This window comes from Balaenoptera musculus, chromosome 5 (genome assembly GCF_009873245.2).
Source record: "Balaenoptera musculus isolate JJ_BM4_2016_0621 chromosome 5, mBalMus1.pri.v3, whole genome shotgun sequence".
Taxonomy (NCBI): domain Eukaryota; kingdom Metazoa; phylum Chordata; class Mammalia; order Artiodactyla; family Balaenopteridae; genus Balaenoptera; species Balaenoptera musculus.
The window spans coordinates 118,473,429-118,495,961 of NC_045789.1; the positions used below are offsets into that span (position 1 = coordinate 118,473,429).

Genomic DNA, 22,533 nt, shown 5'->3' on the forward strand with positions numbered 1-22,533 from the left:
AGGAAGGAGAGGTCTGCACAGCAAATGGCACGTTTTCATTGTTTATGTTCAGCATTTTAATAACGTTAGTATTTGCACAGCTGAAGGAAAGGAAAGCACCCTGAGGATAGACACCATGAGGAACTCTAGAAGTTTGCAAACCAGAAAAACATGAGTTGGGAAAGAGCCATAAATGTTAATAAGTAAAAAGCACCTCAGCCAAGATAAACCTAGTGTTGGGATGCTAAATTCCAAAGGGAATCAAAAAGGAGCACATTGAAATACTTAATCTGACAATTCTTAACTCTATTTTTATCATGAGGGTATCACTACAGAGATATTCAGAGATCAGGAAGTTGGAGATTTCTGCACAGTATAGTGAAAACACAAAAGCCTTTAAATGAGAAACAACTTTTATTTATTTATTTTTTAATAAATGTATTTATTTATTTATTTATTTTTGGCTACTTTGGGTCTTCGTTGCTGTGCGCGCGGGATCGGGATTTCTCTAGTTGCAGTGAGCGGGGGCTACTCTTTGTTTCGGTGCGCGGGCTTCTCATTGCGGTGGCTTCTCTTGTTGCGGAGCACGGGCTCTAGGCACGCAGGCTTCAGTAGTTGTGGCACATGGGCTCAGTAGTTGTGGCTCGCGAGCTCTAGAGTGCACGCTCAGTAGTTGTGGCGCATGGGCTTAATTGCACCGCGTCATGCAGGATCTTCCTGGATCAGGGCTCAAACCCGTGTCCCCTGAATTGGCGGGTGGATTCTTAACCACTGCGTTACCAGGGAAGTCCCGAGAAACAATTTTTAATTTCATCTCTATAATTTACAAGTATGATGCATGGGGGATTTTACTTAATCTCTCAGGACCTCAATTTCCTCATCTGCAAAACAAAGGAACTGCCTAGCAAACAGTAACTAAATAGTGGCAGTAATAGTTCTGTTTACTATTAGTTGGTGCCTTTAGGTCTCTATCTGTCTTGTACTATTTCACTTTGGCCAGTAGGATAATCACCACAGCTCTGCTTGTAACTATTCTGCCTTTGCTATGGGATGGTAAGGAGATCAATTGTAAGCTGGACTTTATTCAATATAGGAAAATAGAAACCATGGAAGGCATGGCAATTAGCTATTAAGGAGAATACAAAGGCTTTGTGCACAAACCAAAGCCCATGCTTCCATAGACAGCCTCATCAGCTGTGAGTTTTTACACCTTTTTTTATCCTTTCAAGCAGATTCTTTCCTCCCAGTGTTACCACCATATCTAAGGCCCTGAAGGCTGGTAAAGAACTGATAGTCCTCTCAGATATGTCATTCAGCACTAGCCTGGGAGCTGCCCTGTTTGGATTCTGCGTGCAATAATCCAGAACTGAGCCTCAGTAATGGTAATGTGCTGTCTGCCCACCTAGCAGATGGTCAGTCCCTACATCCTGGGCCCCCCGGATCCTGCCCTAATCTCCAACTGCCCACAGTCACCTAATATAGACTCAAAATGGGACAAGGAGAAACACAGGACTAAAAAACAAGTGCTCAGTCAGAGGAAGATCAATGTAGACATTGTTTACCACTTGGCTAAAGGGCTCATGTTTACCACTGGCTAAATAAAGTTGCCTTTCATGGGTCCTAATGGTGTGGATTTTTGTTAGGTGGTTTATTGGCAGTAAAATTCACCTTATTTAATCTTTTTTTCTCTTTTAGCAAGTGGTAAAAGAGTTGGAAATGCAACTGCGGCAGGCCCAGAAATGGAAATGATTTGGTTATAGGGGTGTTGAAAAGCTCTGCCAAAAACTTCATCCTCACCAGCCTCCTAAGGCACCAGGTTCCACCATTAGAATCCCATTATTCTGCCTACAGTAAAAGGTCCTGTCATTATCTTTAGCACCAATTAGTTTAAAATATTTAGGGCCTTGGGGGGAAAATAAAGTCCTACTCTGTTTCATTTGGGGTTAGGGAGACCCTTCAAGGACAGGAATGATTAGTAGGACCAGTGTAGGTACTGAGACCCTGGGGGTAGGAGAGATTCTTCTCTAGTGTACAGGATGTGTGGGTGTGGGGAGGACACAGGGAGGAGGGCAGTCCTGGGTCTTAGAGGTGCGAGGGTGGGGGCTGCAGCCAAAGAAAGACTGCAACATGACAAACTGGAGGGGAGTTTAATCTAGAGCCAGACCTCTGTGTAGATGAAACAGAAATATATTAACTGCGACTTGATTTAAAATTGAAAGGCACTGACTTTCAGAATGGACCATCTGAAAATGCTGTATAATAACCATTAAAGTTCTTTTTAAAATTTAGCTGTTGGGACTTCCCTGGTGGCACAGTGGTTAAGAATCCGCCTGCCAGTGCAGGGGACACAGGTTCGAGCCCTGGTCGGGGAAGATCCCACATGCCGCGGAGCAACTAAGCTCGTGAGCCACAACTACTGAGACCGTGTGCCACAATTACTGAAGCCTGCGCTCTAGAGTCCGCGAGCCACAACTACTGAGCCCGTGCGCTACAACTACTGAAGCCTGCGTGCCTAGAGCCTGTGCTCCGCAACAAGAGAAGCCACTGCAATGAGAAGCCCGTGCACCACAACGAAGAGTAGCCTCCGCCCGCCGCAACTAGAGAAAGCCCGTGTGCAGCAACGAAGACCCAACGCAGCCAAAAATAAATAAATAAATAAACGTTAAAAAAAAAATTTAGCTGTTGTGTCATGAAGCAAATGGATAGTATACATTGTTTTAAAGCTATGATACCAGTGACTAATTCTTTCTTCTTTTGAGAACAAATAATAACTCAAAAACTAGAAAGCCATCAGAAATGTGTATAAATGAGCTTAAAATATAAGGCAAAACAATTTTTGGTATAATTCAGAAATAAACAAAAACAAGTAAGTTATTATATTCTTCAAAACTTTAAAAATCTTTAAAAATGATCTTTCATTTTGGAAACCAAAATCAACATAACAATCATTGTCTTTTGAAGACACCATTTCAACCTATAGAACTGTATATAACACAAAATTGGAAACATATAAAGGTGACCAAATAGGAAAATGGTCTTTCTGAATATATTTTAATTTTTTACTGAATAATGCAGTTGATTATTCTAAGGTTCTAAATTCTTCCATATTGCAGGAATAAAATAGTAAAAGGAAAAATTAACACTTACTAAACTTTTATTAAGTAACAAGAATTTCTAAAATTGTTACATGTAAAATGTCCATGGTTCTATGTGGTAGATACTGTAACCTCCATTTTACAGACAAAAAAACTAAGAGTTTGAGAGACTTTACTAATAGCACACCACTGTAAATGCTTAAGCCAGGAATATAAAAGCAATTTAGAGATCTTGAGAGGGAACTTAAATTCATTGGCTCGGCTAAATGTTTCTCACTGGTACCTAATTAATAACTTCAATGCAAACTTTTACTTAGAAGCAGTTGCAACAGGTTAGCTTACACCTACCATTTACTACCTTGAACTGTCCGTCCTATTATCAGGCACTTATTTTGGTCGCATATAAAACAACTTCTCCCTTAAGTAGCCACCATCAGCTTATACTCAATTGACTGTTTATTACAATTCTATTTCCTCCCAAATGTTTGACATAACAGGAAAAGAATTCCCAACTCATGCATTCCACAATCTCCAACCCACTCATTTATTCAGTCATTTAATGAATATTGAATGTCTGCCAATATACTAGACACAATTCTTGCTGCTGAAGATATAAAGCCTAAGTCTTTATGAAGTTCATATTTTAATAGGAAAAAGAGATACCAGATAGATGATAGAGACAGACTGATAGATGGATGACAGCTAGCTAGCTAGCTAGCTAGACAAATAGATATAGATATAGGTATAGATAAAATAGTGTTATGTTCTTGTGGCAAAAACTGAGAGTTGTCACCCAGTAATCATTATCTTCTTTGTCAGTAAATTAACCTCTGAATTTAACTGGGAGTGGCCACCCAGAATAAAATCTACATTTCCCAACCTCTCTTGAGCTGTGTTTGGCTATGTGACTAAGTTCTGCCAAAGGGATGTAAACAAGAGAGATCTGAGCAATATCAGGACATGTTTGAAGGAGACCTTCATTACTTTTTCTTTTTCCTGCTGCCTTTCTCATTACTTTTTCTTTTTCCTGCTGACTGAAATAAGAGCATGCTGACTAGAGCTGAAGCAGTCATTTAAGCCCAAGGGTCTGCATTTTAGGGACAATGGAGCAAAATGTTAGAGGTGACTGCGTCCCTGATAATTATGTCAATCACACGAACCCTAGATTATTTACCTCTGGACAAAGTTTATGTGTGAGAAAAACAAACTTCCATCTTTTTGAAATTTCTGTTTTTAGGGTTTTCTGTCACTCCCATTCGACTTTAATCTTAACTAATACAAAAATATTTAAAAAATAAAGCAGAGTAAGGGACTAGATTGTGGCACCATGTGATATTTTAGACAGGGTGACTGGGGAAGGACTTTATGAGGAATCAATAGTTGGGGGGAGTCCTGAATGCATGAGTAAGCCAAGTGGTAGGGGGAGAGCATGTTCCAGGAAGTGGGAAATAGTAAGAGCCAAAGCCTGGATATGGGAGGGAACATGCTTCTGTGTTCAAAGACCAGCAAGGAGGCCAACATGGCCTACGTTCCCAACCTCTTATCCTGATTTCCAAACAGAAATCCTTGACTCCAGACCTTGCAGAGATCAGTCAACTTTGCAGGCACTGTTCTCTACAGGGTCTCTTCAGAAAGACTCATGACCCAGCTATGAGTCTAAGCTTTTAGTCAGATAGCTTCAAGGCTCAACCTCTAAGGCCCATTACAAAATGCTCCCCCACTTCGCCATTCAAATATAACCCATTTTTCTGAACTTACTATAGGTTCTCACTCTTGCTTAAGGGATGGCACTATTGATCTGCCCCATATTGCTTTCTTTCTTCTTGAAACTCCTTAGATATTATGGTCAATACTTCCATGTTAATTGTTAATAATCTATCATTCTGTTCTAATTCACGTATTCAATATGTATCTTTTGCCACCTCAATTAAGATGTAATGTAAGGGCTACATCTTAAAAAGTTTTAAAAATCTTTTTTGGCTAGTATCTCTTCAAACAGAAGGTACTCCATAAAAACCTTCTGTATGTTCATTCAACCATCTCACAAACTCGAAACATAATGGAGAGAACCTAATCTTTCTTGGTTCCTCCCTTTTGCCAGGAAGATATGAGTAGCTGAAGTATTTGGTGCTATATATAGTCAGTTGATGTCAGCTGGATGCCAGTCTCTTCAGAAAGGCTCAGTCCCCAGTTTGAGTCAGAGCTAGGGACCATGCTATCCCAGGCTCAAGGATAAAAACCTTCGGGCCCAAGTGCCATCCATATTCCATCTCCAGTCTTTCCTCCACAAATCAGGATTCATCCTTCCTGAAAAGCACGGTCTAAGAGCAAGGTAAGTATATTGTTTCCTAAAATGTTCTATTAGTCAGTTGTCCAAGGAAGTTCAGAGTTGTGACTCATTAATGGGCTTTCTTTGCTTTAAAGGACAGTTGTTGATGCCAATATTAAAATACCACCACCAAAGAGTTCTGGTTTAATCTGGCATCCTTTCTTCGTTCTTACAATATGCTGGAATTGATGTACTGTGATGTTGGTACAAATGAAGGCCAGTAAGGAAACAATGACAGATTAAAATAAACTGTGGAAAAGAGAGAGGAAGGGGAAAGGAGGCCAGCTCTTTCATTGTTTCTCATTGCCCAATAATCATTGTACTAGTATATAGATAAGACTGGGCCGGAAACTCTGAGAAACAGCCTCTGTTCACTGTGACATTGCCTGTCAATGAATAGCATGCTCTGTCACCAGACAAGGAACGGTATTAAAGTCTTTCGGTAGAAAGCAATAATAAACTCTTAATAAAGAACAAAGATGCTGTCTTTCAAAAGGATGATTACAGAACACTCCAAATGAGTTCTTGACATTGCCTCAATAATGTTCCTTTATTTTTCACAGGGAACAAAAAAATCATGCTATCACATAATACCATGGTGAAGCAGAGGAAACAGCAAGCATCAGCCATCATGAAGGAAATCCATGGAAATGGTATCAGTGAAAACCCTTCACAGCAATAATATAGCTCAGCATTAATGTAGACCCTTCCTGATGTTATTTAATATTCTATAGTTTACTTCCTTTAAATTCTTGCTATTCTGTCATAACAAACCTGGAGCTCTAGGGGGTGTATAAAAGCCTATGGTAACTAATCCTTTTGTAGTCATCCTTTCTCATTTGAAAGCTATTTTCAGATGAACAACTGCTCTAAAGGAATGAAGCAATCTGACAGCTGATGTACATTCTACTTGGCTTGCCTTTCACATTTCACGTTATAAGTTAATATCACCACTCTCAGATCTTTTTTTTCTCTTTTTTGGACAGGTCTCATACAATCTTGTCTTCATTGTCCATTCCACAAGATCTACCTTGATTTCTTTTACCTTATATTACATAAATCATTCAAAATCTGTTCTAGCGTCCTTTTTTTTTTTTTAAGAAAGGTGTTAAATTGGAATTCATATTCATTGTGAACTTCTTTAACCCTGAAACCAGTCTTCATATTTAGTAACTGATTTACCGAGATATTCTGTGTGGAAATCTACTTCTATTTATAATTTCTAGGAAAATATAGATTTCTTATAGTCTCAAGCATATAACTCAAAAAAATTTTAATATAAATTAGATGCAAGATGATATTCCACTCTCTTCTCTAAGTTCTAGCAAAACACTCTAGAAAGTAATGCTTTATACATTGCATTTTGATTGTTATAAAGGAAATTCAACTTTGATTGTTATAAAGGAAATTGAGCAAAGGATAGCATCAATTTTAAAAGTTAATAAGTAGAATATCTAGATTGTTTTAAGGGCTGATTTGAGCCATTCCAGAATATATTTGTGGAGTTTTCAGGGCACCTCCTTATTTCCCTTCTATTAACAAGGAATGTGACCTTTTACCTGGACAATACTAAGACCTACAGCAATGAGATCTTTCACCAGGTAGCTGGGAACAGGCATAAGTATAGCATTTTCATATTTCACCTTCCATAAAGCAAGCTGAATAGAACCAATCAGAGACTGTGTTAGATGCTTCCCCCCACAATGCAGTCATATCTAAAGGGTTCTGTTATTAAGTTTCGTTTTCTATTTTTTCCAATACAAACTCACCATACTGGATTCAATTTAGACCCATGTTTTACTATGATGTCAAACTAGTTTGGAATAAAGTGAAAATAATTCTGAATCAGACACCAGAACTAAATTTGTACCAATGCAAGGTTCCAAAATTCAGGCTTCTTTTAAATTTTTGTGCTTCTTTGTATTTCCTGCTTCATGTAGTTTACTTGAAATTGTTTTAATAGTTTCCTTGATCAATAAGGAAAAAATCAGATAATCACTTGAGTTTGAGACTAAATTATTTATCTTAAAACTAGGCTTGGGATAAGTTATCATTTTCTAATTGCATCATAATCATAAATTAATCCATCGTTTTAATGTATTCCCAGTTTAAATCATGTGTTGGATTCTACTCTCTTATTTCTGACATAGACCTATAAGAGTATCTTTTTCCTTTTTTTATAACATAACTTTTGTTTTTTTATGAAATATAAACAAAAAGTACAATTATATCTCAAGGGGAAAAAACCCCTCAAGACTATAATCTCACCACCAACAGGTCCTGGCCATGTAAAGTCTGCTGAAGCCCTCCCTCCCAAGTCACTGGGAAGATTTCCAGTCCCTTAAATGGAGTCACATGCTCTGCCTTTGTTTGGAGGTCAAGTACTACAGATAACAGGGATAATCACAGACTTCTTTCTTAACTCATCTCAGATAAAACAGCTGCAGTACTTTAGGAAGCAGTTTAAATAATTTCCCTCTTTTATTTCCTCTGACATCTTACATGGAACTTTACTATTTGTATATGACATAGTGTTTAGAGATCTGGAGCTAGGGGAGTATCATTTTTTCTAAGGAGGCAGAAATGAGACATGGACTGCAGAGAAACCTTTCTGGGAATAATTCTCCAAACTTTCAAACACTTCACACCAACAAAAACCTGGATAATTTAAGACAAAGCATGCAACTCTTTTGATCTTAATTCTAAGACTAAATAAGTAAAATTTGGACTGGATTGTCCTCTATAAAAATGAACAGAGAAGCTATTCGAAGTTCTTCTCCCACTCCCTTCTCCCCTTGTGCATCAAGATTTTTTTTTCAGTATTATAATTCATTTATTTTTTATATCACTTTTCAAAAACATTTAGCCTGGAGGAGAATGAAGTGTGACAATGAGATGGCTAAATGAGTTGTCTTCTAAACCTGAGCTAGGAGTTCAGTCCAGTTCTTGCTGTGGGGAGAGAGACTATAGCTGGTGAGCCTTGAGATGATCAGTAGGAAAATATAAGAATCAAAAAGGAGAGTTTTTCATCAGAGCACTCATTGAATCTGAAGGAGAAATAACCTCAAAGAATTACTGAGAAATCCTACCCATATAGACTAAAATACATAGAACTGGATAGCACGAGTAAAAATGTAGATAACTCACAGCCTCTACTAACTATACGCCAAATTGTTCACTCATTATGGATCCATAATGATTTGGTGTCAAATTATGTACCAGAAGCAAATATACTACACCCTCAATAAGTAATTAATAAAAAGTATCTCCTAACACTGAGGCTCTATACCTTCAGACAGACCATCCTCAGCATCATATCATGATGATCATCAACATGGTCATCAACAACAATATTAAAAGTGTTAGAGCTGATGATTAGTAGCTGTTTTGTGTTACTACTGTGATGCAAAACCCAGAAGCTTTAAACAGAAATATCAGAGCCATTTTGCTACTATCTAACAAGTGCTATTCTAAAAGACAAAAACACCAAAATACTTTGCCATTATCTGTCATGAATTAGTTGTGGAGGCAAGAAAAGATGGCTTATAATGGTTCCATGCCCACCAGCCCTGTGCTATTTACTCCTGATGCTGTACATATTCTCCAGTGGTGATCATGTTTCTCTCTCACTCAGTAACTCATTTGAGACTTGATTACTGAAGGAAGAGAGAGAGAGAGGGAAGGATAAAAGAATAGGAAGTAATAAGTCTATAGAGAAAGAGAATGGGGAATGAGAATGGAAGAAGGAGAGGCACTCTAGAGCAACTGGCATCCGTCCAGAAATGGTGGGGAAAAGGAATAGGAATTAAAATTATCTAAGAACTGGGAGTATGCTGTCCCCTGATCTTAAGCACAGATATTGCTGACAGTTTAGAAGAAGAGCTTCAGAAATAGAAAGGCTACAGTTGTTTCAGTCACCCTACAGTTTTCGCACCTGGGCTCTGTGAGGGCTTTTTTGGTATGTTTTTTGTTTGTTTGTTTTTTCCCTCATGACTGGTGAACAGCTTTTCCCAGAACACAGAAGAGGACTGAGCAGATTGTTTTTGTGATTTCAGGAAAAGAGTTTAGTCTGTGGTCTGAAAACAGGAAGCCAGGTTCTAAATGGAGTGCTGTTGTTGATACCGTACCAGGAGCCCTGAGTTCCAGCCCAGACAGCAGATTCCTCATCTGAAAATGAAGAGGTTGGATCTGTTGAGTCGTCTAATTCTAAAATTTCATGATTCTAATATATTGAGCTATGTGCTCAAACATCAGTGTATTTGAGTTTTTCCACCAATAACAGAGGCAATGATAATATTAACACAAATTGCAGGGGCACTTTGAAAAGCAAAGATATAATGTCTTGACTTTCAGACGAAAGATAATGTGAGGACCCCTTTTACTTTTCCTGTATAAGCATATCTTAAACTGTAATTAATCAAGTCATCAATATAAAAATGAGGACACCAGGAAGGACTTAAACACCACAGATCAAATGTAAAAAGTCTAGGGGAGAAAAAGAACTTAACCTAATGCTTAATGTACAAATTTGTTAGTTTTCTTTGGTTTAAAAATTCACATTAGCATTCTCATAACCCGAAGAAAAAGCATGCTTTATTTTGAAAATTGGTGTGCAATAATATGTTGTGAAATCATGAATTTTTCTAAGCATGTCATAGATTTCTAAACCTCTAATAACGCTCTCCAGCAAAGTAGCAGCAGAGAACTAGGCTAAATTCCAATTTATACCAAAGTTGAAATTACAATGTTTAATTCTTGCCATATTCCATCATCCTAGAAGAATGAAGAACATCATTTCTTTGTTGCCTTTTTCACTCTAATATGCTCTAGATATACATCTTATAAACAGTACTAGATGAATTACTGGTTTGTGTAACTCAATTTGCATAATTCAATACATTGGTAATCTCATTTTTTAAATGTTTATAGATTTACACAGTTATTGAATGGTAATACTTTAATTAACAGTAAATTTTTGAACTCAAATCAAGGCAAGGAGATATGAAATAGGAAAATATAGAATCCCAGATGAGTTTCAAAATCAACTTTTTAATCTAGAGAAAATTATTAAAAATTACTAATAAACTTTTAATCAAATGTAGACTTTTCAAGTATTATTCAAAATCACAGTCTAGACTATTAACTTTTACATAATATGTATATATGCATGTTGCACTACGCAATAATGTATATTTATGGACTATTATTCAATCCACACAGGCCAACTGTCTGTAAACAGGCAGAAGAGTCCTGTTAAGCGCAGAGAAAATCTCTTGGCTTCAATCAGGCTTTTAAGTAAATTGATAGGACCGCCCTAAAGTAAATCAATTTCAGTTATCTCCCTTTCTGTGGTTTTGCCCATTTTACCAGAATTGCAGCTGCCAGTGAATCATGGGGATACAGTTTTATAAGATCTTTTGTCTTACTACTATTATTTGTAAGTGGGTATCTTTACAAACTATGAATTGGATTCACTAATCTAACTAAATATGTAACTTTGGCAGGATCAAAATTACAAATTAAAAATACAGAACTACCTGTGCACACATAAATCCTTGTTGACTAAGTTTTAGAATGTTAACCTATGAAATAAATGTGAAAAAAAAAATGTTTCCTTTGAAGGAATTTAGATTCAGTGTCTGCTCATAAGACTGCATATTGAAGAAAGGTTTGAAAAAAGAATTGATCACATTTTCAAAGATCACTGATACTCTCCCAATAAAATGCAATTTTCCATTTGTTTTCCAGTACTCATAGTAATATGGCTAAAGTGGAAGGAAAGTATACTCAAAAACCAAAAGTTTGAACTTTTTAATGTAAGATTTTAAATCTTAATTTAGCTACAAAAATAATGCACATTTTAGGACATTACTGACAAAGAATATTGATTACAATTATTTAATATTTCTAGTAGATTGAAAAATGTGGAGGTTTTTGTGGAAATTAATTTGATAATGGTCAAGACCCTAAAGTTATATTTTAATAGTTTTTTATAATTAGATATTTATTCCAAAATAATCATTATTTCCTTAAAATAGTAGCAAACTATAATAGATTAAGTCCTATAAAATATTTAAAGAATAAATGGAAAATTCCGGATCACTATAAACGACATTAACAGGAAAGCATGCCTGGCAATATTATTTTCAATAGATGATCTAATGCCACAAAGACAACCTTCTAATCCATCAGGGCAAGGATATGAACCCTGAATAAGTTATATCATTTATCAGGCATCCAGATTAAACACACTGTTAAGACCCTGCACAGAGGTTTGCAATAAAGGGCAGGGAACAGCTGAACTTGGATTCTATCTGCTCAGTTGACACCATTCTTTTCACTCTGAAAGTTTAAGTAAATGAAAGTGTTCATACATTAGATTTCCCAACCCACAGATGGTCTGGAACTCCAGCTCCAATTACATCATAAACTTAACTACTGGAAGGGAAGGGAAAAAAAACCTTGGAGAATTTAGTTTATGTCTTTTATTGTTTGTTTGTTTATGCAAAATATATTGACTTAAAATGTTCCTGTGTCTATCAGTATGCTAGTGAATATTTAACTGGTTCTTCGGGGGGGAAAATGCCTTGGTTTGTAGAATTTGCCAATTTCTGTGGTATAAATACTCTTGCCATGGCCAATTTTGAGCTACCATCAAGGAGAAACTGAATGCAGAGTTGGGAAGAGATGTGTAGTAATACAACACTATACAGTATTTCCACCATACAGATATAATAGATATAAGAAAACATCAAGAGCATAGATAACAGCAAAAAGGAGTAAAACATTTAGAAAGTGATATTTTTGAGTATTTATTGCTTTCTTTTTAATATAACTTATTATTAAGTTTATATAATTTAATTTTAATAGTGGTTATGTTCACTGAGTTTAACTACTGGCTCACGGAATTTCTGAAAATTTATCAATTGACTCTTGTGAGCCAGTGCAAGCCTGCTCCGGACGCCACTAGATTTCTCAGGCAGCGCTTCTGGTCCCAGAGATCCACAGCACCTTTAGATGGTCACTCAAAGCCGATTATTAACTCACTGTCTGTTACTCACAGAGTAAGAGGGAGAAAGTTTAGGCTTAAAGGTGTAGAAGGAAGTATGAAGAATAAGCAAAGAGGGTTGAGAGTTGGTCAATTATTTTGTGTGCCTCCTTCTCCTCTTTCCTTTTGTCTCTCATATCTCCTCTCTTGTGGTATAAATTTACTAGTAATAATGGACTGTACCAACTGATTATTGAGGGTAGGTAAGTTCCTCATGGCTCTTGCTGCACATCTACTCCTTGTAGCAGCTTGGGTGATGATTATTGTGTTTTGCTAAAAAGGAGTGAATGTTTCTTATGAGCCCAAATGAGTCTGGCCAGAGGTATATCCATATTTTACACTTCTGCTCTTTTTTTCCCTTTCCTCTTCGAGGCCCCCACTGCTGGGCTTCTAGGCTATTCTTCTTTACTCTTTCTTGATTCCAATCTTAATAGACTTTTGGACCTACATCAGTGAGATGAAGATCTGAAGAGAATGACCATAGTTAGCATGCTTTTAGTTGAAAATAGCAGAAAATCAGAAACCAACTAAAGGGAATTTATTGCCTCACATAACTGAAAAGTTCAGAGGTGATCTGGTAAGTCTTCATCTGGCAGCTCCAGTATGCCATTAAGGACCAGGTTTCTTTCTCCCTCTGCTCTGATTTTCTTGGGGTAAGCTTCACCCCACATCTGGCTCTATCATTTTATCAAGTACATACCAACAGTTTCCTGGGCAATATACAGCCGTGCTTACCTGCAGCAGGAAAAGAAAGTATCTTTGGCACAATGTACACAAAGAAAAGTCCTGATATTTTGCCTCATTGGCCTAGGTCAGGTCACACACCTATTCCTGTATCAATCACAAAGGTAATTAATTCCTGTCAAATATACCCCAGAAAACTATTGTAAATCTAAGTGGCCAGAGGGATGGAATTCACTTAGGGCATGTGGTTATTTCAGAAACATAGGTGGAATCAGCTAATACTGGGGGCCATTAGGAAGAGGAAAATGAGATAAAAACATTTTCTCAAATTTTTGTCTTGGGATCCCCAAATTAAACTTATGCCATAGCTTGAAATTTAGAACTTATAGAAAACAACATAATAATAAGCTATTCCTTTTTCTAGCCCCTCTATTTTCATTTAACTGTTTATAATGACTCAAATTGGTAACAGAAAAGGAGAGAAAGAGAAGAGCTGCATCCCTGTTTTGGTTTCCTTATGAAAAAACTTTGTAGCCTTAACTGTAAGGAGAAAGATTCCATTGCTATAATATAAAGACTGTCGCCTTTGCATTTTCTAGTGGCTGCCTGCTTTGGGGCATTTTTATTTCCTGAAAATGTCCCATTAGAAAATTTGTTTAAAAACATTATTTGTAATATATAAATACATTACATAGAATGTGTATTCCTAGAAGGTTAATGGACAAAAAAATCTATGGATTTCGATTTTCTGTGTTATTATTTTATTCTGTTTCTCTCTCTTTCATTGTTAATTGAATTATTTTAAGAAGCATTTAAAGGAGATTTCCCCTCCACCCCATAGTATTGCATCAAATTACTATAAGCCATATTGTGTCTTTTTGATCATTTGTGATCTAAAGGGAACTTGCTATTTTGATTCCAGAATCAAAAATCTGAAATAGTCCACTCCTGTCACACTTTCTAGAACACTGAGGGATATATTCATAGACACACTGAAAAATAACCCAGCTCCTCCTTCCATGTTGCTAGCACACAGTAACAGAGACTCCAAACACTCGCAAATAAACAATAGTGAATATTCCCTGTAGAACTCAGCAGAGCTGGCAAACAAATCCTGGGAAACTGTAAAACACCCTCATCCACCCTGCTGTGCGCCTTCATTCCTCTTCCATAAGCTATTTCTGCCAACCCTGGGGACTGTAAAGCACAGAATTTTTTTTTTTTTTTTCACCTTAGAGAGTAGACAATGCCACTCTGCACTGCATTAGGAAGGGCTATGAAAATTTTTTAAATGGAACATTTTTTTAATAATAGACTTTATTTTTTAGAGCAGTTTTAGGTTTACAGAAAAACTAAACAGAAAGTATAGTATAGTGCTCCTATATACCCCTTCTCCTGCCAACACACAGTTTCTCCTATTATTACCATCTTGCATTAGTGCGTTATACTTGTTATGACTGACGAACCAGTATCGACGTAGTATTATTAACTCAAGTCCACAGTTTACATAAAGTTTCACACTGTGTGGCACTGTCCTATGGGTTTTCATGAATGCACACTGTCATGCATCTGCCATTAGAGTATCATACAGAAGAGTCTCACTGCCCTAAGATTCCCCTGTGCTCAACCTCTTCATCGCCACTCCCTCCGCACAGCCCCTTGGCAGCCAGTGATTCTTTTACTGTCTTCCAAGGTTTTGTCTTTTCCAGAATGTCATAGAGTTAGAGTCATACAGTAGCCATTACAGACTGGCTTTTTTCACTTAGCAATATACATTTAAGGGTCATTCATGTCTTTTCATGGCTTGATAGTTCTATTAAACTTTTAATTTTGAGATAAATACAGTTTACATGCAGCTGTAAGAAAGAATACAAAGCAATCCCACGTACCTTTTCCCAGTTTCCCATAAGAGCAACATCTTGCAAAACTATAGTACAATATCGCACCCAGAATGTTGATATTCATGCAGTCAAGAGAGTCCTACCAATCACTAATGTCTCCCATTTATATATATATATACATATAGTTATATATCTTTTCATTTTAAGATGCTATAAAATGGAATCATACAGTACGTAACCTTTGGGGATTGGCTTTTTTCACTCAGTGTAATTCCCTCGAGATAGATCCAGTTGCTATGTTTCAATAGTTTGTTCGTTTTTATTGCTGAGTATCATGCTTTGGATGGACCACAGTGTTTTTAACTTTTTACCTACTCATTAAAGTACATTTGGGTTGTTTCTTTTATTATTATTATTATTATTAAGAATAAAGCTGCTATGACCATTTGTGTATAGGTTTTTGTATGAAGATAAGCTTTCATTTCACTGGGATAAATGCCCAGTATCGCTGGTAGTCCTATGTTCAGTTTTTAACAGAACCTATTAAATTATTTTCTAGGGTGGCTGTACCATTTTACATTTCCAGCAGTGATGTATGAGTGATCCAGTTTCTCCACACCCTCCCCAGCATTAGATGCTGTCATTATTTTTCATTTTGGCCATTCTGATACGTGTATAGTGATATCTCATGGTTTTAATTTGCGTCTCTCTAATGACTAATAATGTTGAACATCTTTTCCTATGCTTATTTGCCATCTGTATATCTTCTTCAGTGAAATATCTCTTCATGTCTTTTGCCCATGTTCTAATTGGATTGTTTGCTTTTTTACTGGTGAGTTTTAAGAGTTCTTTATATATTCTAGTCTGTTGTCAAATATGTGGTTTGCAAATATTGTTTCCTACTCTGTAGTTTGTTTTTTCATTCTCTTAACACAGTCTTTCTCAGAGCAAAAGTATTTAATTTTGCTTAATCTATCAACCGTTCCTTTTATAGACTGTGCTTTTGGTGTCAAGTTTAACAACACTTTGTCCAGCCCTAGATCCCAAAGGTATGATCATGTGATTTTTTTTTCTTTAGCCATTTAATATGGTAGAATACATTGATTTCTGAATATTGAACCGATCTTGTATCCCTGGCATAAACCCCACTTGTTCATGGTATAGAATTCTTTTTATGTATTGTTGAATTCTATTTACTAATATTTTGGTAAAGATTTTTGCTTCTATAAGCATGAGGGATATTGATCTGTAGCTTCTTTTTGTGTGTGTTGTTTCTGTTAGCTATCAAGGTAATATTAGCAATAAACTAATTGGGAAGTGTTCCTTCATCTTCTATTTTCAGGAAGAGACTCTGTAGCATTGGTGTTAATTCTTCTTTAAATGTTTGGTAGAATTCTCCAGTAAAACCATCTAGGTCTGAAGATATCTTTTTGGGGAGATTTTAAAATTATAAATTCAATTGCCTTATAGCTATAGGATTAATCAAATTATCTACTTCATGTTGGGTGAGATGTGTTACTTTCTGCTTTTCAAGGGATTGGTCATATTTTTTCTGTTTTCAAATTTATGTGAATTTACATGTAGAGTTGTTCATAGTATTCTCTTATTATCCATTTGCTATCTGCAGTGGCTGTAGTGATATCCCCTATTTTGTTCCTGATACTGGTAATTTGTATCTTCTACATTTCTTTTTTTGTGTCAGTCTGGCTAGAGGTTTGTCAATTTTACTGATCTTTTCAAAAGCCAACTCTGTGCTCAACTGATTTTTCTCTATTATTTTTCTGTTTTTAATTTCTACTCTTATCTTTATTATTTTCTTCCTTCTGCTTGCTTTGGGTTTATAGTATAGATTTGAGACTTTTCCTCTTTCTTTTAATGTATGCATTTAGTGCTATAAATGTCCCTCTCAGCACTGCACTGTCTGTGCCCCATAAATTTGATATGCTCTATTTTTAATTTCACTCAGTTCAATGAATTTTTTATTTCCCTTGAGAATTCTTCTTTGACTCATGGATTGTTTAGAAGTGTGATTTTTTTTTAGTTTCCAAATGTTTGCAGATTTTTCTGTAAACTTTTTGTTACTCATTCTAGTGTGATTCCATTGTGATCAGAGATCATATTGTATATAATTTTGATTCTTTTAAATTTGTTGAAGCTTATTTTATGGTCCAAGATATTGGTCTATCTTGGTATATACTCCATGTGCACTTGGAAAGAATGTGTATTCTATTGTTGTTCAGTAGAATATTTTATACTGTTTATAAATATTTTATAAACAGTAGGATTATATCCTACTGGTTCATGGTGTTGTTAATTTCTTTTATAGCCTCGCTGATATTCTCTCTGTTGTCCTATCACTTGTTGAGAGAGGAATGTTGAAGTCTCCAACTCTAATTGTGGATTTATCTATTTCTGCTTTTAGTTCTATTAATTTTTGCTCCATTTGAAGCTCTGTTTTTTGGTGCATACACATTTAGGATTTCTAGGTCTTCTTGGTGGATTGACACTTTAATCATTATATAACGTTCTCTGTCTCTGGAAATTTCCTTTGCTCTCAAGTCCACTTTGGAATTAACATAAGCACTTCTGCTTTCCATTGATTAATGTTTGCTTGATATCTTTTTCTATCCTGTTACTTTAAACTTGCCTATATTGTTCAAGGCACTTACTTGAAGTGAGTTTCTTCTAGACAGCTTATATTTGGGTCATATTTTTAAATCCAGTCTGCTAGTCTCTATCCTTTAATTAGGGTATTTAGAGCATTTTTATTTAAGCTCTACTACTGATGTAGTAGAGCTTAAGTCTATCATTTTATTTTTTGTTTTCTGTTTGTTGTCTCTGTTTTTCCCTTCTGTTTTCTTTTTCCTAGCTTCCTACGGATTACTTGCACATGTTTCATAATTCCATTTTTATTTAACTATAGTTTTTCAAGTGTACTTGTATAGTTTTTGGTAGTTGTTCTATTACATTATATATGCTTAACTTATCAAAGTCTACAGATATTGTCATTTTATCAGTTCAAGGGAAGTATAGAAAACTTACTTACCTTCATGTCTATTTACCCTCCCCTGTTTATAATATAATTGTGTTAACTATTTTCTACATATATTTATATCAGAGGGTTTTATAATTTTTGCTTCTATGATCAAACATAATTTAGAAAACTCAAGAGGGGAAGGGAAGCTTACTGTATTTACCCACATTTTTGCTTACTGTAATCTTTTTTTTGTTCCGATGTTCTAAGGTTCCTTATTTTATTGTTTCCCTTTTGTTTAAAGAACTTAATTTAGTTATTTGCTATGGTCTGAATATTTGTGGCCCCCCAGAATTCAAATATTGAAATCTTAATGTCCCTGATGGTATTAGGAGATGGGGCCTTTGGGAGGTGACTAGGCCATGATGGTGGGGTCTTCGTGAATGATATTAATGCCCTTATGAAAGAAGCCCAAGAGAGCTTTCTTGTCCCTTCCACCATGTGAGAACACAGTGAGAGGTGGGCAGTCTACAACTCAGAAGAATGATTTCAACTGAACCAACTATGCTGACACCCAGATCTCAGACTTCCAGCCTCCAGGCCTATAAGAAGTATATTTCTGTTGTTTATAAGCCACCAGTCTTTGATATTTTGTTGTAACAGCATGAACCATTCTTTTAGGGTAGGTCTCCAGGCAACAAATTTCCTAGTTTTCCTTCATCTGAAGATGTCTCAATTTCCCCTTTATTTCTAAAGAATACTTTCACCGGGTATCAGATTGTGGGTTGACATTTCTTTTTTTTCAGCATTTTTGTGCCACTTCCTTCTGATCTTCATGATTTCTGATGAGAAATCCACTGTCATTCTCATTTTTTTCTCCCTATAGGTAAGTTGTCATTTTTCTCTGGCTGCTTTCAAGATTTTCCCTTTGTCTTTAGTTTTTAGAAGTTTATAATATGTCTTGCTGTAGAGTTCTATAGATTTATCTTTTTTTTTTTTTTTTTTTAATATTTTATTTATTTATTTATTTTTATATTTATTTTTGGCTGTGTTGGGTCTTCGTTTCTGTGTGAGGGCTTCCTCTAGTTGCGGCAAGCGGGGGCCACTCTTCATCGCAGTGCGCGGGCCTCTTCACTATCGCGGCCTTTCTTGTGGAGCACAGGCTCCAGACGTGCAGGCTCAGTAATTGTGGCTCACGGGCCTAGTTGCTCTGCGGCATGTGGGATCTTCCCAGACCAGGGCTCGAACCCGTGTCCCCTGCATTAGCAGGCAGATTCTCAACCACTGCGCCACCAGGGAAGCCCTAGATTTATCTTTTATAGAATGCTTTTAGCTTCTTGAATCTGTAGGTTTATGTCTCTTGCCAAATTTGGGAAGTTTTCAGCCATTATTTCTTTGTGTACTTTTCCAGTCCCACATGCCTCCTCTCCTTCTGGGAGTTCAGTGATACAAATGCTGTATCTTTTGTTCTAGTCACACCAATCCCTAAGGCTTTTTTTTTTTTTTTTCCCAGCCTATTTTTTTTTCTCTGTTGTTATTATTGGGTAATTTCCATTGTTCTATCTCTCAGTTCACCATTTCTTTCCTTTATTCCCTCCATTCTGCTATTGAATCCATCCACTGAACTTCTTATTTTGGGTATTTTATTTTTCAGTTCTAATGTTTCCATTTGGGTCTTTACAACTTTTATTTCTCTGCCATGATTTTTTATTTCTTTGCTAAAATTTTCTATTCTTTCATTTGTTTCCAGAAACTTTGTAATTGCTCTTTGAAGTATTTTTATCATGGCTGCTTTAAAATCTTTGTTATATAATTTTAATACCTCAGTCACCTCATGTTGGCATCTTTTTTCATTCAGTTTGAGATCTTCCTGATTCTTGGTATGACAAATGATTTTTTTTGGATTTTTTTATTTGAGCCTGCATATTGTCATATTATGTTCTAAGAATCTTGCTCTTATTTAAGCCTTCTGTTTTATCTATCCTAGTCTGACACTGCTTCAGCAGGGGAAGGAGAGTGCCACCTCATCACTGCCAGGTGGAAGTAGGAAGTCAAGGTTTCCCAGTTGGCCCCCACTGAAACTTGAGGAGTGTCACTTAGTTACTAGAATCCCCACCGGGTCTCCACTAACACTACAGGGATGGAGGGTTGTTACCGGCTGACATGGATGAAAGTCCCAGCTTCCTCCTTAGCCCCTCTGATACCACCCTTATGGGAGCATTGGGGCACCTCATTACAGCCTCACAAGGGTAAACTTCTGGGCTCCCCACTTGAACTTTGTTGATATGGGTGAGGCCAAAGTTTTTTCTGTGGTATTTGGCTGAAGTAGAGTAGCTATTGTCTAAAACTTTTCTGTCTTTCTAGGTTGCTCCTTTCCTGGTCTTGGCTAGTGAGAACAATCTTTTATTGGAGGCTTTTGGCTGCACCTTTTGGTGTTTCTGGGTTAATAGCATCTTCAGCTCCAAGTCTGGGATATATGGGGCTAAAAGAAAACCCAGAGAATTCAGTACCTTGTTGTTCCTTGGGTCTTGAGGAAGGACCTTGTTGTCCCTAGCTGGTCTGCCTTCTTCCCTCCAACTTCCAGAGTCTTCTTATGTTTATTTTATACATAATGTCCAGGATTTTTAGTTTTACTTAGTAGAGGTATAAAGAAAAGTAGATCTATTCTATCTTCCCAGAAGCATAAGTCTTGATATTATAATTTTTGTAATTAGTGGAGCGCCTCTCTGGGTAACATCAAAATATATAAACAAATTGATTTTTTTTCAAGGCAAAATGGGGAGAAAATTTGTAAGTAATTTTATTATTTTATCCCTAAAGACCTCCAAAAGCCTAATTATTAGGGTTAATTTGTTACATCAGAAAATGTTGTCCCAATCAACCAGCATAATTATTTATTTTACAAATGGTCCAATTTTTCTTCTTTGCATTTAAGAGCAGTCCACAGTAGCAAAAGAACTCTGTGGGTTACACAAAAAGATATTTCTGATTAAAGGAGCAAGTGGACGAGTTTTATTTCTTTGGGATTTTAGAAAAGTCCTTCAGTACTAGAAATAGAAAATAACAGTTGTTTACTGAACATCTCCTATATTTAAGGCATGGGGGACATAAAGACAAAAACATAAATAATATGCAAGCCATAAAATAAGTAAAATGGAATCAAGTAATTGTGATTCAGTGCTATGGGAATACAGAAAAGGCATGAATAAGTATGAATAGAGATTTTAGAGAAGGAATTGACAGAAATGGCACATAAGCTAGATTGAGAAGGATTCGTTCATTTAATGTTTATCACCTACCTACTTTATGTTAGGCTCCTTGGTGCTAGATGCAGGATGAATAGCATTCTGACAGAGATAGGAAAATGGGTGGCATGGGCCAAAGGGTAGGCATTCTTGTAACAGAGACTGCTAAAATTGATACAGAAAAATGTTGGGAGTCAAACAGAGCTTATGAAGAGAATTATGAGCAGTGTTGTTTGAAAACTCACTAAATAAGGAAAGATTAAATTAATAGTGTCATTAGCTTACTTTCATTCACTCTTTCTATGTGCCAGGTATGATGCTAAGTGTTTGATAAGAAACATTTTATTTAATCCTCGTATCAACCCTATGCAGTAGGTGTTATTATTAGCCCCACTTTAGAGATAAGGAAATTGAGGTTTACAAAAAATAAGTAACATATCTATGATCATACAGTTAGAAAGTAGTAGAGCCAGGATTCATCCCAAGGCAGTCTGAGTAAAGAGCCTATATTTTAGTCACTATACTAGCATATAGCGGGCAATAAATTCTGAAATTTAGCAAAGCATTTAAAAATGCTTATCTTGGGGTTTTCATGCACATGAATATTGTTTTACAGATGTAGATGGCATGGACCTGGGCAAAAAAGTCAGCATCCCCAGAGACATCATGTTGGAAGAATTATCCCATCTCAGTAACCGTGGTGCCAGACTATTTAAGATGCGACAAAGAAGATCTGACAAATATACATTTGAAAATTTCCATTATGAATCTAAAGCACAAATAAATGTAGGTATAACTTGATAATGTGGTATCTAAATAAACGGGCAGCACTTCTAAATTTATATGTGTTATTAGATTCTCAAACAAGTATTCTACAAATTTTCTTTTCATTGATTCTGTTAGACTTTTTTTTTCAAGATAATGAATAGTTTAGGTGGATAAACAAAAGAAATATTATGCATGATATGAGTATCTTTTTAGTTCAGTACAGACATTGTAAGTTTGTAGATTTGGCACTGAAGAACTCCTCTGTTCTGCTAAGACGAGGGAGAGGGAGTGGAGATTGTGGTACTAAAAGTTTCCATGGTCTTATCACCACTGGTTAAATGTTTGGGATGGAAACATTTCCAAAGCACACAGTGCTCCATAAAGTAAGTATAAGCATTTTATTGGCTGAATACATCCTGGCAGTAAAACATGCCTGGGAACTACAGACACAGTTGATCTCCTTTCAAAGCATTTATTCCACATTGTGTAGAGAAGTCTGTTATTTATTAACAACAAAACCAATGTGGACAAAACTCGTTGGACAAAAGCTTTCATCAACCAGAAGTTTAA

At 36.2% G+C, this 22,533-nt stretch overlaps 1 protein-coding gene across 1 annotated transcript in view; it reads left to right on the forward strand.

Annotated features, from left to right (window-relative positions):
- The first annotated feature begins 5,233 nt into the window (after positions 1–5,233).
- The window catches only part of MYOZ2 (myozenin 2), a 35,636-nt gene continuing 18,336 nt past the window's right edge, over positions 5,234–22,533 (forward strand). The window contains exons 1-3 of the mRNA XM_036852116.1: positions 5,234–5,406; positions 5,967–6,056; positions 21,812–21,981. Of these exons, the coding sequence (XP_036708011.1) occupies positions 5,981–6,056; positions 21,812–21,981 (246 nt within the window). The 5' untranslated portion in view covers positions 5,234–5,406; positions 5,967–5,980. The remainder of the gene's footprint in view (positions 5,407–5,966; positions 6,057–21,811; positions 21,982–22,533) is intronic.